At 33.5% G+C, this 16,057-nt stretch overlaps 1 protein-coding gene across 4 annotated transcripts; it reads right to left on the bottom strand.

Moving 5' to 3' along the window:
- Window positions 1-2,218: 2,218 nt before the first annotated feature.
- On the bottom strand, window positions 2,219-12,640 carry EMB3108 (DEA(D/H)-box RNA helicase family protein). 4 transcript variants are annotated; one of them, XM_079067907.1, is made up of 9 exons: window positions 12,217-12,640; window positions 11,794-12,072; window positions 11,579-11,701; window positions 11,064-11,500; window positions 10,662-10,983; window positions 10,444-10,596; window positions 9,443-9,494; window positions 9,285-9,363; window positions 2,219-2,330 (listed from the first exon to the last, which is right to left on the bottom strand). In XM_079067907.1, exons 1-8 carry the CDS (start codon window positions 12,517-12,519, stop codon window positions 9,311-9,313), a joined length of 1,722 nt encoding a protein of 573 aa, XP_078924033.1. In that variant the 5' UTR covers window positions 12,520-12,640; the 3' UTR covers window positions 2,219-2,330; window positions 9,285-9,310. The 4 variants fall into 4 exon arrangements, with proteins under 4 accessions (XP_078924033.1, XP_078924035.1, XP_078924032.1 ...); XM_079067909.1 differs by having other exon boundaries at window positions 2,220-2,330; window positions 9,285-9,360; window positions 12,217-12,639; XM_079067906.1 differs by lacking the exon at window positions 2,219-2,330 and having other exon boundaries at window positions 9,116-9,363.
- Between the last annotated feature and the right edge of the window lie 3,417 nt (window positions 12,641-16,057).

Genomic DNA, 16,057 nt, shown 5'->3' with positions numbered 1-16,057 from the left:
ATTACAGGTTTGTTATCATTATTTGCCTCAAGAAAATAAAATTGATAATTAAAAAGGATGTCGGCAATATAATTGAAGAATTGACTACCACTATGAAGAATTGACAACCATTATGACAAGAAGACAAAACAAGAAGACAAAACATTGTCTAAAGAAGAATGATTTGACAACCATTATGGCAAGAATACAAGAGCATTATCTAAAGAAGAAATTTTATTTCAACCACTCATGCACATGACAAAGAAAAACTATTCAAGAAAAGATTCGGTAAACATCCAGTTACCAAGATCAAAAGCAAAAATCTTCTATAAATTGAGTTGAAGTTTTTAGTTTCAAGCATTCGAAAAATTTCACTCTCTCAAATGTATAGTTTATATCTAGAAAAACTCCTACTATTTCTCTATCTACCTCTCGATGTTCAAAGTCTCTAAATTTTCAGATCATCCTTTCTCAAAATGCTTGTACTGATTGTATTCCAAGTCTAATCAAAGAATATTCTATTTAATAAGTACTTTATTCAATTCTTGTTATTATCTTGAATTCATTTTCTCTTACAAATATTTTGGTTATTTACTATGATTATTTCATTTCGAATTTGTATAACAATTAATTCCACAAGATTTGAGATTTTTGTTAAAATAATTTTTTCTTTAAACAATCAAGGTAATCATATTATTCAAGCATGATTCAAAAAGATTTCTCATTATTACGCATTAATTGTATATATATATATATATATATATATATATATATATATATATATATATATATATATATATATATATATTATACTTTATAAAACATATTTAGTCAAATGTTGAATTTTAAGTCGTACAAGCCCTTATGCAATATATATAATAACTTTATGTATTGGAATTTTATTTGGTCAACAAAAGTCAAAAAGTTAAAGTCTAAAGGCGAGTCATTCAATTCAAATTTTTTTTAAAAGCTCGCAAATGCATTTGACCGATCGGGTCTGTTGAGTCCGAGATATTAGCAAAATATACGTGGATTCGGCCTTTCTCCCTATATCTTGCATCTTTCTGGTGGAGAACGTCTTTCTGGTGAACTTCTCAATCGCTTTCATCTCCACACTCATTTATCGCTTTCCTCCATCTCTCTTCCTCATCCAAGAGAAACCCAAAACGCCCCCTCAGCCACCCAACTCCGAACCTCATGCCATTCACCACCACTGCTCCACTCATCGCACTTCGGATAATTCTAGAACCAAAATCGCATAACACCACCATCGCCAACTAACCACTATCTCGAAATCCCCTCCCCCATCGCCTTCAACTACCATCATAGATAAACCCCACTGCCGCAGCTCTCCATAGAGAAAAAACTTAAAAAATCAACAGTTGTTTCTATAAGCAGAAAAATTGCATTTTTTTGTTGATTTTTAATGTTTGATTTCCGATCGGGAGAGATAAAGGTGAAAAGAGCAGACACTGGCGTCTATGTTGAATCCTGAGATCTCGACCCTATCTCTTCCCCATATCGGTTCAATTCCTCTTTTCTTGATGGAATGTCAAATCGATCAACCTATGCAAATGAACACACATGTTGGAACTATGAAAATAATCTGATTTTTTATGATTTTTTTTGTTTTCCCAATTTTGTAGGTAAAGATTTCATTTTTATAGTTTTGATGGCTGGATGTTATTTCGATCAAAAGGACCACCGAATAAAACCTTAGCCTGTGTTTTTAGACACACATAATCTATATTCCAAAGCATGTTCCCTATAAACCCTTAACCCTTTTTGTTCACTCGACCCATGTAACGGTTAACTGAACCTTTATCCTTTAAGGACTCCATTTTCTAACTATAGTCTTCGGTAAATTGTCCATGTGTTATTCTCATTTCCACCGAAGGGTTGTAAATTGTAGGAATAGAATATGTGTGGCCACAACAATCAGGTTATTAGGACGGACGGAGCCGGTCCGATGAACACCGTACCATGGTTGCAGATAGCGCTGCGCGGGAAGAAGCCGAGGGGAAGGGTTGTCGCGTTCTCGCTCCACCGGTGATTGGATAGGAAGATTTATTTATTTATTTATTATTATTTTTTTTTAATATTGTCACACCCCCAAACCAGAACGACGGAAACGTTCGGGGGCGGAGTACGTCATGTCAACTATCACAACACATGCATTATAGTAATCAAAGTACAACAATCATTGCATTAATAATGTATAAGTTTTTACATAAGTCTTTATACATTAGATATTCGACATCAAAAGTAGGTACAGTAAAAGACAAAAGTCGCAGCGCGGCACTAGGCTGTCTTCTCAAAAGCTCCGGGTGTGTACCTATTTACTGAATTTCCTGAGAATACAAGTTATTTTGAAAGAGAGGATCAGCATTTAAGCTGATGAGTTCATAAGTATTTTTGTTATAAAAAGTATACTCTAAGTTCTTTTGGAAGAGTTCGCCTGTTCCTTCAAAAAATCTTATATTTTCTGATGGGACGAGATAAGTAAAAATGACTCTTACAATTTCTTTTATGAGTACTTAATGAATACAAGTTATATACAATCCAGATCAAACAGACAATCGATTGTGTGAATCTTCCCTAAGCCCACAACCAAACAAGGAACAGGAAATGAGGCGGAAGTCACACATTCCATTATTTGTTAGATCCTCATTGTATATAACATTGACGTATTCACTAGGTGCTTACGGAGTTAACTGTAATAATTCCTTGACATTTGATAAAAAGATTCTTTAAGAAAATCATATATTTTCTTAAGTAAATTGATAACCACAATAGTTCATTCTATAATCACTTAGTTTATACTAACTATATATAATTTAATATCGAACGGACAGTTAAATGTGTGAATCTGCCCTAAGCCCACAACCAAACAAGGAACAGGAAGTAAGGTGGAAATCACACATTCCACTGCCTATCGGATATTATTTATATATAACTTTAATGTATAAACTAAGGAATTACAGAATTAACCACTAACGGTCCTTTATGTTATTCTAGTTTTAAGAAAGTGACTGAATACGTTCCAGAAAATCCTATATTCTCTGCTTTACAACTGATAAGTAGTTTTAATCCCATAAAACCGTTCTATTTAAGTGTTAATGTACTTATAACCTAGTATGACATAATTTTAATTCACCATAAAATTATAAGAAGAATGTTTTCTGTTTTGCTTATGGAAAGTGATTGGTGCAGTAGTATCTCTTAAAAATACACTACTAGTGTAATAACTACCCTAATATTAATTGGTTAATTAGGGTTAAAATGTAATAAAGTTGTAACCATGCTGGACTAGAATGAACACGACGACCTTCTGGCGTCGAAACTGAATATGTGACATTTGTCACCACGTGGCTTGTCTGTCGGACTGTAGCTAGTAGTCGGGATGTGAGATTGTCACTTGTCAGTCTCGTATAGATCTATACACACAATGCCCGCTCTCCCTCCAAGAGACTCTGGTTACAAGAATGTAACATAGCAAGTATATTGCTATGTCCTGAAGACGTACTATCATATTTTAGTTTGTGTAAAGATCGAATTATACCATATTCTTGACAAAGTAGTTTAGACCTCGTATACTTATCTAGAAAATAGATTTCTCGTTTGTTTCATAAATTATACATATTATAATTTATATGTTCTATCTGATTAGCATGATCTTCTCATGATTGTACGCCTTTGCTTAGCATGATACAAAGGTAATGATACCGATTGAAGTAACCTTTTATATCCATATATGTATAATATACATAATTAAGAAGGAAACGACCTTCGAACAAATAACACCACTTTAAGTCCACATCCAGACAAGGAAAATGAAATAAGGCAATTCATTTAGTCCTAAGCCCTTTAAATCTTATTTATATATCTATACATATATAAACAAAATTTTGACAATTATAAGTTTAAACATTTAAAAGAGTTTAACGGTGTTCTAAAAAGAGTTTATGTGACTTTTAAAAGAGTTAACATGACTTTAAGTCATTACAGAAGTATTTGGTAATCCTTAAAAACATAAGGAAATCATTTGTCTGATTGATATCACAAACAATTATTAACACAATTAGATTGTGTTCAACTTGTATTCCCCCCCCCCCCCCCTTAAAAGCATTTAAAAACCATTTAAAAGGTAGATTAAAGGGGTATGAACTCACCTTATGTTGGAGATTTGATTGAATATATGATATAGAATGATTGATATGCCAAATGAAGTCCCGAGCACAAATAGATCCTATTTAGCATATTATTACACAAATATGTGTAAAGTTAATGAATATAACTACAAAGGTGTTTAGGAAACAACCTAGGATGCAAGAGTAACTCACCAAAAGAGTGTTAGAAGCAAATTAGGAGGCTGAAATAGAGTTCACGGCCAAGAGTGAAGGGTTCACGGCCCTATGAGTGGTTCACGGCCCAAGAACATGAAGAACACTTGCAGTGTTCACGGCCAAGATGATGTTTTCACGGCCCTGGGATGGTTCACGACCCAAGAACACCTGATGATCTTGAAGAAAATGTGATGAATAAAAGATGGAATCAAAGGGTTTCAGATGAACAACAAGAAAAGGGAAGTGTTTCTTACACTTTTGAGGAGAAAGGAGGGTTCATGGTTGATGATACTTGAGAGAGAATGTGAGAATTCACGGTTGGAAGATGAGAAATGAGGAGAAAATGGCTAACACCCATATATATATGCGAGGGTTCACGGTCCGAAGGGTTCACGGCCGTGAACCTCGTTTGCGGTCCGAAGGCGGTGGTGGCCGAGAAGCGTTCACGGTCCGAGGGTTTGCGGCCGTCGTTCACGGCCGAAGCCTGATGTTCTCGGTTGCGAGGCTGCTGTCCGAAGGGAAAGAAAGAATGGTCTTCGGACTTCAAGCTTTCACCTCTTAAACATATAACACCTTGAATACAAGGTGTAAACACTTATAAAATATTAATCTAATCCATTTAAGATGGAATAAGATTTAAGTTGACTTTAGTTGACCCCAAGTTTGACTTTGATTGACTAGGGTTGACTTTCCAAGAAGAAAATAACGGGGTGTTACAAATACAACCGTTAAAAAACGGTAAAATTTGTTTTTTTTCTTTTTTTATTTCCAACGGCTATATCATTGAAAATGTAAATTTTTTTTACCCTCTACAACCTCTATAAATACCCATACTCATTTACCTTCAATCAATTTCTCTTTATTTTCTTCAAAAAAAAAATGAATCCCGACAATCAAACCCCAACCTCCGATAGAAATAAAAAAAAAAAACTCATGTTTCGAGTCCAAGCACCCCTACTCGAAACATTTTTGCTATTGATTCATCATCACAAGGAGTTTATCATCCCCAACTCGATGCTTTCATTCAATCTCCACTACAATTTCAATACCAAAATGTTAGACAATAACCCGGTCCAAGTTCCAAATGTTACTCCGCAAATGTTTTCAAACTTTGTTGTTTTTCCCGATCAACATTCGCCAAATCAACCTCAAACCCAAACCCAACCCCAAACCCAAACCCAAACTCAAATCCAAACCCAACAACAATTCCAACTTGTCGATGAGTTGGATCACTCGGAAGAAGAGATGGTTCGCGAAACTCAACCCACACCACCCCCACAACGACGCAAAGGAAAACAATAAGCGCGCGAGGGTGTCGCACAACTGGGAAGACAAAGGCCGATACCATGGCTTCCACAAGAAGAGTTAGTTTTCGTAAAAGCTTGGGTTGACAATTCTGAGGATTCGAAGACGGGAAATGCACAACCGGAAGATCATTTTTGGCTTTGCATTTTAGACCGGTTTCAGGAGGAGCTAGGAAAATGTGGCGACTACCGTACGAAACACCAAATGAATTCGAAGTTTCGAGAAATAGCAAGGGGGTTTAAAAAATAAACGGGTTGTACAACAACCTAAAACCCCAACGAAGAAACGGCTAAGGCGACGAAGAAATACTTCAAGAAGCTTTGCAATTTTACCTTGAGGAAGTCGAAATACTTTATGAAGCTTTGATTTTTTGTTTGTGTTTTTTTTTTTTTAATATTCTACTTTTTTAAATCTTAGGTTTATTGTAATTTTTATTTTAATTAATGAAATGCATTTTCTTTTAATTAAATTTTATGTTTATTATTAATTTAAAAATTATAAATCATAAAAATGAATTAATTTTATTTAAAAAGATAAAAAAGCAAATAGTGATGGAAGCTTCATACCCATTTCTTGGGTTTAGGTGAGAGAAAGGAAAGTGAGGGAAATGATGACGTGGCAGGGAAAAAGTGAGGGAAACTCCTCACCTACACCCCGCGGTCTTATTTTTTTTCTTTGTTTTTTCATTAAATCTGGATAATTGATGTTTTTTTTTTACTTTGTAAACTTTAACGCTATCCTATCTGTTAGGTACTTTGCAAACTCAACTTAATCTTTAAAAATTGAGTTGGGTAATGTTAGAATGCAATGAAGCTTTCTGGTATGTCTATAAGAAGCTAAACTTATTCTAAAAATTAAGTAAAAGTCTCAGGTGTGTGTAAAAACATGAAGACATATAACTACTTCACCTTCTCCCTCTCACGTCTTTCTAAAAGAAAGAGAGAGACATAGATTAAAAATAATTTTACTTTTTTTTTCCTTTTATTTAGTTTTTGGTGGATAGAAAATAATGGATTTTTTATGCAACGTAGTTTTTATTTTAGTTGGAAGAAATGGATTTTTTATGCAAACTAGTTTCATACTTTGGCACTTATGGTTTTCCATTGTTACATGTACGGATTTTCCCAGGACTCTCAAATGGTTTACCAATTGCAATGAGATGACTTAAACAATTGATATTTAAATTTTGGAGTGGAAATGGAACCCATTTGCTAGAATCTTTTTATGTTGATATTAAAGCATGTACAATTTATGTGTTAATAGAATGCTTACCAATATATATAGTAATGATTGATGATTAAAGTAAGTTTTTTCTTTGATTTTTAGGTTCCATGTAAACTTAAAAACATAGCAAAAATATTTAGCATTAGTTGAGTCGAAGGTGATTGAATCTTAGTCGAGAAATCTCTAACTGTTTTACTTCAATAGATTAATAAAATAATTCTTTGATAGTAAGTTTTCGAAATCATTTTCGATACATCCATATAAAATTCGACACGTTGTGATTCATATTATAAGATAGTTTTTTTCTCCAATCTTACTCACTATTGATGACTTAATTCGATTTATAATTTCCAAGCATTCTTTTTAATGACTTTTATACCTATTTTAGTTCTTTTTGTTTTGAATATTTTTATAAGGTGTTAATGAGATCAACTATTCCTTATAATATTTTATACGTTCATCCTCCAACTTACTTATGATATTGAAACTAACGAACTAGCTTTTTCCCCGATCCATAACCCTGAACACTAGCCGTCTCTAATGTCCAAGCCCCAAACCACAAATGTTATGTATATCTTTTATATATTTTAAATGTACGAGACGTTACTTTTAAAATTTGGATAATATTTATGTCAAAATTCCTCAATTTTGTAACTTACATATAACATTTTGCTTATCCATATGTTGTATCGTTCAACTGGATAACATCTACAAAACATTTTGTCAAAAAAACAAAAAAAAATGCTTGAGAAAAATGTAAAATAAAGAAAATAAGAAAACAATTAATGTCTTTATATCAATTTTGAATAATAAAACTAAAAAGAATTAGACATATAATGAATAAAATTAAAAATTAAAAATTAAAAAAAAAAAAAAAAAAAAAAAAAAAAAAGACATAATTTAAAAAAAAATAATAATAAAAAAAAAAAAAAAAACCCCACCGAAATTGAAGGTGGAATCTCATGGGCTATAATTCACCAGCTATATAGTTAATCGACAAAAACAAACTATTCACCAAAAAATAAGTATTTGTTGTTTGATAAAGTGCGTGTTTTTTTGGAGCATTATATGTTTCTGATGTCCGATAAAGTGCATGTTTTTTAGAACATTATATGTTTGTAATTTACCATCCATATGGTAATGTGATGTTACGGTTAAATTACCAAAGTTACTGCTCATTGTAAGTTAACTGGTTTGGATTACAGATTGAATCCTAGAATTTCTTTTCCATATATCAGCCCAACATCATAACAACGATGCTTCCCATTAATTTTTAGGTTTTTTATTCTTTGAGCAGTCAAGATACAAAATCAAATTGGGTGAAGGAGCTATTGAAATAGATTGGAGCATAATGCCATACTACTTACATTTTATTTGATATCTAATTTAGATAATCTTTTTTTTTGTATTTTTTAATAGCTTAATTAGATTAAAAAATTATAATTGGTTGTTCTTTATAGTAAACTATTTATGGAAAATCCAGAAAAAAATTTTGAAAAAAAATTATTCGTACCCGTCGATTGGGACGGATAAACGGCTAGTGAGTGTTTATATATATATATATATATATATATATATATATATATATATATATATATATATATATATAGCGACAATTATAAATTTACAATCAACATACATAAAGAGAGCCAACAAAAACCAATCCAATCTGCCAACCAAACCTAAAATTAAGGAGCTGAACTCAGATTTTCAACTCACTTAGTTTAAATGGATCAACCCACCTAACCCATTTAATTAAATGGAATGGGTTGAGATGGCTAAAAAAAAGTCAAATTCTTTTTAATCCGCCAACCAATTTAAATTAGTATATATTTAATTTTATATTTAAATAATATTATTTAATACTTTAATTATAATATTATATTATTGGTTTAATCTTTTTTCAGTCTATTTATATTTTAAATTTTAAATTGGTTAACCTCAGTTCAACCAATTTATTTAATAAATTATTTTGTGATATATATAAACAGGTTAACCCAGTGGCAACCCATTTATTTAACATTATTTAATAGGTTGAACCCGAACCCAAACCCATTGCCAGCTCTATAAGTAGATATCTATAAACAAACTTAATTAATGATAATTGTTATATATAGATTTATATATGAACGTGAATTCATATATAGAATACAAACCAATACTTTTGTATTACTAGTTAAGCTATTAATTTTAATTAATTATAAACAATAAAGATATATTTATTAAAAATGTATAAAATAATTGTTGAAAGAATGCCGGCATTGCAAAATCTGACAATAATTATAAATGGTTCAAGTAACTGATTGGTTTCAAGTGTTAATTAGACATTAAAATATGTATACATATAATATTACTCATGAAACTATTAATCTAAACATTGTGAACAAACAAAATTAGACATTAAAAAGACAGTTTCTTTAGCAAACATACCAGAATGTTTTATGCTTCATCATGTTTTAAACTGCTAATCTATCTTGAATGTGCACTGTATTACTTCCAATCCTACCTGCTTTCATTACAAGGGTCATTTCAGTCTTTTTACTCCACCAATAATTTAAAAAATTCAAAATATCAACATAGTCATATACCTTGCTTCTTTAGTTTCTTCCTGAAGCTTCGTTTCCTACTAAATGCCTTTTCCTATATCATTACAACACAAAAAGAATTAAAAAAAAAATGAAGATAATTGTTCATTATAAATATAGACAATTACTAACTTCTCATATGTGAGGGAGATGTACTATAGCTAAAAGTACATCTCCTAAAGCACAATGTACAAGTACTATAATGCATAAAATACAACTTTAATCCCTCAAATTTGTATAATCCATCACTTACAACCCCTTTATTTGTAAAATTATATTTTCGATCCCTATAGTTTTAAAAATAGCACTTTCACCCCTCCACCTTCAACTTCCTAAAAAGTAATTTTTTCTCGTCATTTGCAACCCCTCTATTTTGTAAAATGATATTTTTCATCCCTTTACTTTTTAAAATATCACTTTCACCCCCTCCACCTTCAACTTTATAAATTGTCACTTTTACCCCTTCGTTTTCTAAACTTTCATGTTTATACACCCTCCACCTTCAACTTTATAAAATATCACTTTTACCCCTTCATTTTCTAGACTTTCGTATTTATGTCACTTTCACCCCCTCCACCTTCAACTTATTAAAATATCACTTTTACCCTTTCGTTTTCTAAACTTTGTAAAATGCATTTTTCACCCCCTCTATTTTTTAAATGTTACTTTGACCCCTCAACCTTCAACTTTATAAAATATCACTTTTACCCCTTCGTTTTCTAAACTTTCGTGTTTATTTCACTTTCACCCCCTCCACCTTCAACTTTTTAAAATATCACTTTTACCCTTTTGTTTTCTAAACTTTGTAAAATGCATTTTTCACCCCTCTATTTTTTAAATGTTACTTTGATCCCTCAACTTTAATCTTTGTAAAATGTCACTATTTAATCAATTTTTACTCCTAATACGCAACAAAAATATGTAAAAACCCGCGGAAAAAGCAGACTCAATTACTAGTTTAATATATTTTGTAATGATTATTAATGAAAATTTGTTTTTTTTACCACAGGCTCACAGAGGTTCTCAGCTTGACAAACTGCAGAAACAAGATCCCGGTTTGACTCATTGTACATGCTTGTGACCAGGCCCGGTTGACCCGCTCTAGCTGTTCGACCCACCCTGTGTAAGAAATCTACAGCAGATGTTGCAAATTCTGCCTGAAAACAAATAAAAAATGAGAATTAAAATACAGAAAAGAAAAAATCAAAAAAAAATTGATTACCTGTATAACATGTGAGACATTGGGAATGTCAGTGCCACGTGCAGCAGCATCAGTGCAAACAAAAACACCACCTTTTTCTTTAAAATCAATCAAATTTCTTGTGCGTTCTTCTAAAGAGCTTTCACTGTGATAACAATAACATTCAATGCCTTTTCCATGTAAAACTTGGGCAACAGCTTCAACAGCCTCAACTGTATTTGCAAACACCATTGTTCTACTCAATTCATTATTGGAATTTAATGTCTTGGATTTATGATTGATTGCATCTATAAGTACATCCACTTGTGTGTCAACTGTAACTTCAATCCACTTTTGCTCTAATCTGAATCAACACAGATAAAAAACATGTAAATAGAATTCTTTTTTATAAAGATTTGATATATTTTTTTTTTAAAAAGATACCTTGGATTGTGTCGATGAAGATAATGGCCACTAACCCATGTGGCTTCTGGAAATAATCGTTTGAGTTCACCTCCAGCTGTTCTTTTTCCATTTTCAGGAAGTGTTGCTGCAACAAATATGTATTGTTTGCTTCTTTCGTATATCTCTCTGTATCTTTTCCAGTCTCTTTTTTTAACAATTGGTTCGGTTTCTTTTAAAGAATTTCCAACATCTTTATCTTCTTCTTCATCATCTTCATGGATTGAGTTAGCTTCCATGTCTTCATGGTTCTCTAACTCAAATAGCATATTGGATTCAGATTCTATATCCAATGGCTTCTCAGGTGAAGAATTTTTTGCACGTGACAAGAGTTTTTCATCAAAACGGAACATGTTTATGAGGCGAATAACTTGGTTTTGGAAACTCCCACAAAGAAGCATGTCAGCTTCATCAAAAACCTACCATTTGTTCAAGAAAGTTAAGAGAAAGAACTCATCAAGGAGACAACTAAAGTTATGATTTAGATGGAACATTACCACATGTTTAACATCACGAATGAAATTAGCACGACGCCTCCTTTCTGGATCAATGGCATGAAGGAAATTCAGAAGAGCTGCAGGTGTTGACACGATTATGTTGGGTTCATTAACTGGCCAGCCCTACAGAAAAAGAAAACAATGTAAGAAAAGAAGAATCGGAGAAGAGGGAAACAGATTGAAGATTAGGTTATGGATATGGATATCACAGTTACCTGGCGTCCACAGACAGCTGCAACTCGAAAAAGTGGTTCACCATTATCATTGCAGATACAGTTGGCCATTCGAACGACTTGCTCACATAACATGACATTAGGGCAAAGAACAAGAGACATATGAGGCCGATTCAGTTGCTGATCGGTGTCAACTGAATCGTTTGTTGTTGTGCATAGTTTATTGAACAGTGGAACAAGATAGCCATGAGTTTTGCCACTGCCAGTCTCAGCTGCAACCACAACATCATTTCCATGGAGTATAGGAGGTAAAGACACGGCCTGAAGTGGAACGCAACATGTGTTAGCAATTACCAAAAATTGAAGTTCATGATCTCTACGCATTCACAACACAACACAAGCTACGTATATCAGCTATGAAATCGACTCAAATCTATGTAAAATTTGGACGAATTGAGTAATTACCTGAACCAGAGAAGGACGATTGAGGCCAATTCTAGAAAGAGCTTGAGAAAGTCTATCAACAACCCCTAGGGAACTCCAGGAAACAGTGTCATCGGCAAAGAAGGTATCGCTTTCCTTTTCATTGACGGAGACGGCGGTGGAAAAGGTCCTAATTCGGCCGCGCGGCCGGTGGTGGAATCGAGACGTGTGTGGTGAACAGGAAGTCGATGATGATAAGCTGAAAGGTAAGAACAGGAATTTGGGAGACGACAATGAAGTTAATTTGCAGAAACTGAAAATCGGAATCGAACGTTGAAGAATCATCAGATTTACGTCAAGATTTGTCGATTTCGACTCAATAAACCAAGCGTGTGTGAGTGTTCTTGGTAGAAATTTTGAGATTACGTTTTAGGGGTTTTACTGGGGTTTTATGTTACCTATTGGCTGAATATGCAGATAGGTCCTTCTTTGCAAGTTTAACTTCATTTTAGGGTGTTAGTCTCTATATGAAGATTTTTAGGGACTGATTTTGTTAAATTGAAAAATAACATTTTTTTTGGCAAAATTTCAACATCTAAATCTAAATATCATATTTGCCCGACTTAATCTTTAAATATCGTATTTGTCATTCTTAATGTTTTTAAATATCATATATACCCAAATCTATTTTTTAAACAATTTTTATTGATTTATAATCTTTTTTTATCATTTTAAAATCATTAAAACTAAAAACATTTGAAATGGACAATTTTGCCCTTAGCTTTTAAATTCCAATACAACATCAGATCACATGAATACTTAAATCGCAACTTGCTTCATCGATTGTAATCCCTCACTTCTTCGATCGCAACCTGGTGGCTTCTTCCCTATCGCACACGAGCAAAAATATTTTCAGAGGATGAGGTTTTTAGGTCGTCTTCCTCACGATCGCCCGTAACCGTCGTCGTCTCGCCATTTTTTTCTTGGCGTCTCTTCCTTCTTGCAATCGCTAGTAGCAACGTGTATTTATGTCATATTCCTTATATCCCCTTCTTTATCGAAGACAACAGGTGGATATTCCATTTAAAGAGTTCAAGCACAGCATCGCTTCCAAATTATCAGTGATCTGGTCTAAGGGTTTTTCATTTTCCCATGTATTCCTTCATTAGTAACCGAGTCAAATCAATAACAAGGCAGAGAGCTCCAAGAAATGGCAAATCAACAGATTTAGCTTTCCTAATAACAATACTTGAAGTGAAATGTGTATATGATTATGTATTGCCAATGTAAAAGTAATCTCCCAAGTCCCAAGGATTAACAAGGGTGAATAAAACTCTTGTCAACATGTTATTGACAGGAAGAGATACATAGAACGATTAGAATAGCTTGTTGCTTTATCCATGGTTTGTTTGACTTTGGTTTTCGGGTTTAATGAAAGCGGTTGTCTTTTTAATACTCTATAAATAATACTTCAATATAAGTCTCAATTATAATCTCTTTAGAGGTAAACAAATTGGTCTACAACTCATCGATTTTCTACTCTTAAGTCTACTGGGGTTGGTTATGGTTTGATTAACTTGAATTGTTTTTATACCGAGGTTAGTGGTGGTAGCAGCAGGGGACAAATTGGTCTACAACTCATTTGGGTTCAATTACCTAATGCGTGATGCGTGTGTGCAACAACTAGATGGAATAAGAGGTTGCTCATGCGACAACAAGATGGAATATTCCTGCTAGTGTGCGATAGGGAAGAAGCCATTAGGCTGCGATCGAAGAAGCAAGGGATTACAATCGATGAAGCAGGATGCGATTTAATTATTCACGTGATCTGATGTTGTATTGGAATTTAGAAGCAAGGGTAAAATTGTCCATTTCAAATGTTTTTTAGTTTTAATGATTTCAAAATGATAAAAAAAAATTATAAATCAATAAAAATTGTTTAAAAAAATAGATTTGGGTATATATGATATTAAAAAACATTGAGAATGGCAAATACGATATTTAAAGTTTAAGTCGGGAAATACGATATGTAAATGTTTAGGAAGGGTATATACAAAATTCTGCTTTTTTTTAAATCTCAAACACAATCGCTTAATCATAGGTTTTTTTAGGTTTGTGTGAAGGATAAGGTTGATAATCATATCGGGTTTGGGTTAGCGGGTCGTGGGTTTTCAGGTTGGCCGGTCAGAATGCATCAATTCCTACATGTCCCATATAATTATTCTTGTCGTGGGTTGGCGGGTTGGAAACATAAACCCGTACACGACCCGTCTAACCCGTTTAATTATATGGGTTCGTGAGTTCGTGGGTCAAATTCGGGTTTCCGGGTTAGTGGGTTGACCCATGAACCCAAATATTAATTGCATAAGAATGAGGATTGGTTTGATTTAGGGCACATAACACGCATATGCTGATAGGCATAGTCGTATAACTTAAATTTAATATATTATATGGTGAACCATCAAATGGTAACCACCTCCAAGAGAGTTTGCTTTAAAATGATAATACCCTTTAAAAAAATAATAAAAAAATTATACGGGCCGACGCGTTGACCTGTGAACCCAAATACTACCCCTAACACGACCCGTTTATTTGGCGGGTTACCGGGTTAGAAGTCTGAAATCCAGACTCATTTATTTACATGTCGGGTTCGAATCGTGTCGAGAATCGTCACCCATATGTGTGTATATATTTTTGATGTTCTATTGGTTGAATATGTATGTTTACTTGTTTGTTACTTTTTTACTATATTCTTCGTTTGTTTGTGTTTGTGTTTGTATATGTATATGTATATGTTTGTTATTTTCTATTATACAACTCTATTGTTTGATGTATAGTTTCAAATTCCCCCAATTGCTTATATTGCATGTTTTTATTGTCCAAGTTTCACATTACATTTTTTCTTATAACTGTCTTGTTTAAAACATTGTTTAACTACATCAAAATATAATGATACTGTAACACTCGGTTTCGAATCACTTCATTGTTCGGGGTCGTGGCCCGGTCATCAGTCACCATAAGGATTTGGGCATTGGGGAAGAAAAGATTTGGCCCTTTTTGGATGTGGGTGTTATGGTCTAAGTGATTCGGGTGTTCGTTTGTGTTTCGGAACCCACGGGTACAATCGTAATTTGATAACTCGGTCCTTTATGAATTTTGGGTTTTTGTTCAGAAAGTTCTTAGGGGAGGTGAGTTGATAGAAGTGTAGGGCTTCTTGTCACCTTTCCATGGATATAGAGTTTGTTGGAAACGAACTTATAACGAAGAAGTTATGGCATTCAGAAGTTTCATGGTTTTAGGGTTTAGTCGGGTACGTGGGGCGTACATAGGTGTATGTGTAGCGTACTAGTGAAAAGGGTAGTACATGGGGCGTACTGGTCAAGATGGTCGTGGATGCTCTACGGAGTACGATGGGCGTACCATATGTATGTTGGGCGTACACCAGTCAGAACCAAACCCTATTTTAGGGTCTTGGACCCTATTTAAACTCTTTATCTCATAACCTAACCCTAATATCTTCAGCCTCCATCCCTCTAAACCTTAGAAATCGACCCTCAGCCCCCATTTGAGTGATTCTTGAGCTTCAAAGTAATTTATGTTTGTTTTTGGTGCTTGAGGAGGAAGAAGGAACTTCTTGAAGAGTCATTGCTTGACTTGGAGCTTTTAGATCCAGGCTTTGTTCACCTATATCTAACTTCTGGAGGTATAAAATCTCAACCTTGACAACTATTTCTTGTAGATCTATCTAGGTGGCACTTTGTTATGATTTTGGTCCTTTTGTGGTGGTTCTTATGAGTAGAAGTTACTCCAGAACCTTTGAGCTTCATATTTGGCCCTTGTTAGGGTTATGGAATCATAAAGTTTGGATCTTGATGAGTATAAA

The sequence above is a fragment of the Lactuca virosa genome, chromosome 8 (assembly GCF_052849685.1).
Source record: "Lactuca virosa cultivar CGN04683 chromosome 8, Lactuca_virosa_CGN04683_v6, whole genome shotgun sequence".
Taxonomy (NCBI): domain Eukaryota; kingdom Viridiplantae; phylum Streptophyta; class Magnoliopsida; order Asterales; family Asteraceae; genus Lactuca; species Lactuca virosa.
Note: the sequence above shows the minus strand (reverse complement) of the source record. Positions and strands in the feature narration are given on the sequence as shown.

Coding starts and splice junctions, on each gene's coding strand:
- EMB3108 (XM_079067907.1), bottom strand. CDS start 12,519: ATGATTCTTCAACGTTCGATTCCGATTTTCAGTTTCTGCAAATTAACT. Junction 11,501..11,578: donor TTCGTGATGTTAAACATGTG/GTAATGTTCCAT, acceptor AACAAATGGTAG/GTTTTTGATGAAGCTGACAT. Junction 10,984..11,063: donor CTTCATCGACACAATCCAAG/GTATCTTTTTAA, acceptor GTGTTGATTCAG/ATTAGAGCAAAAGTGGATTG.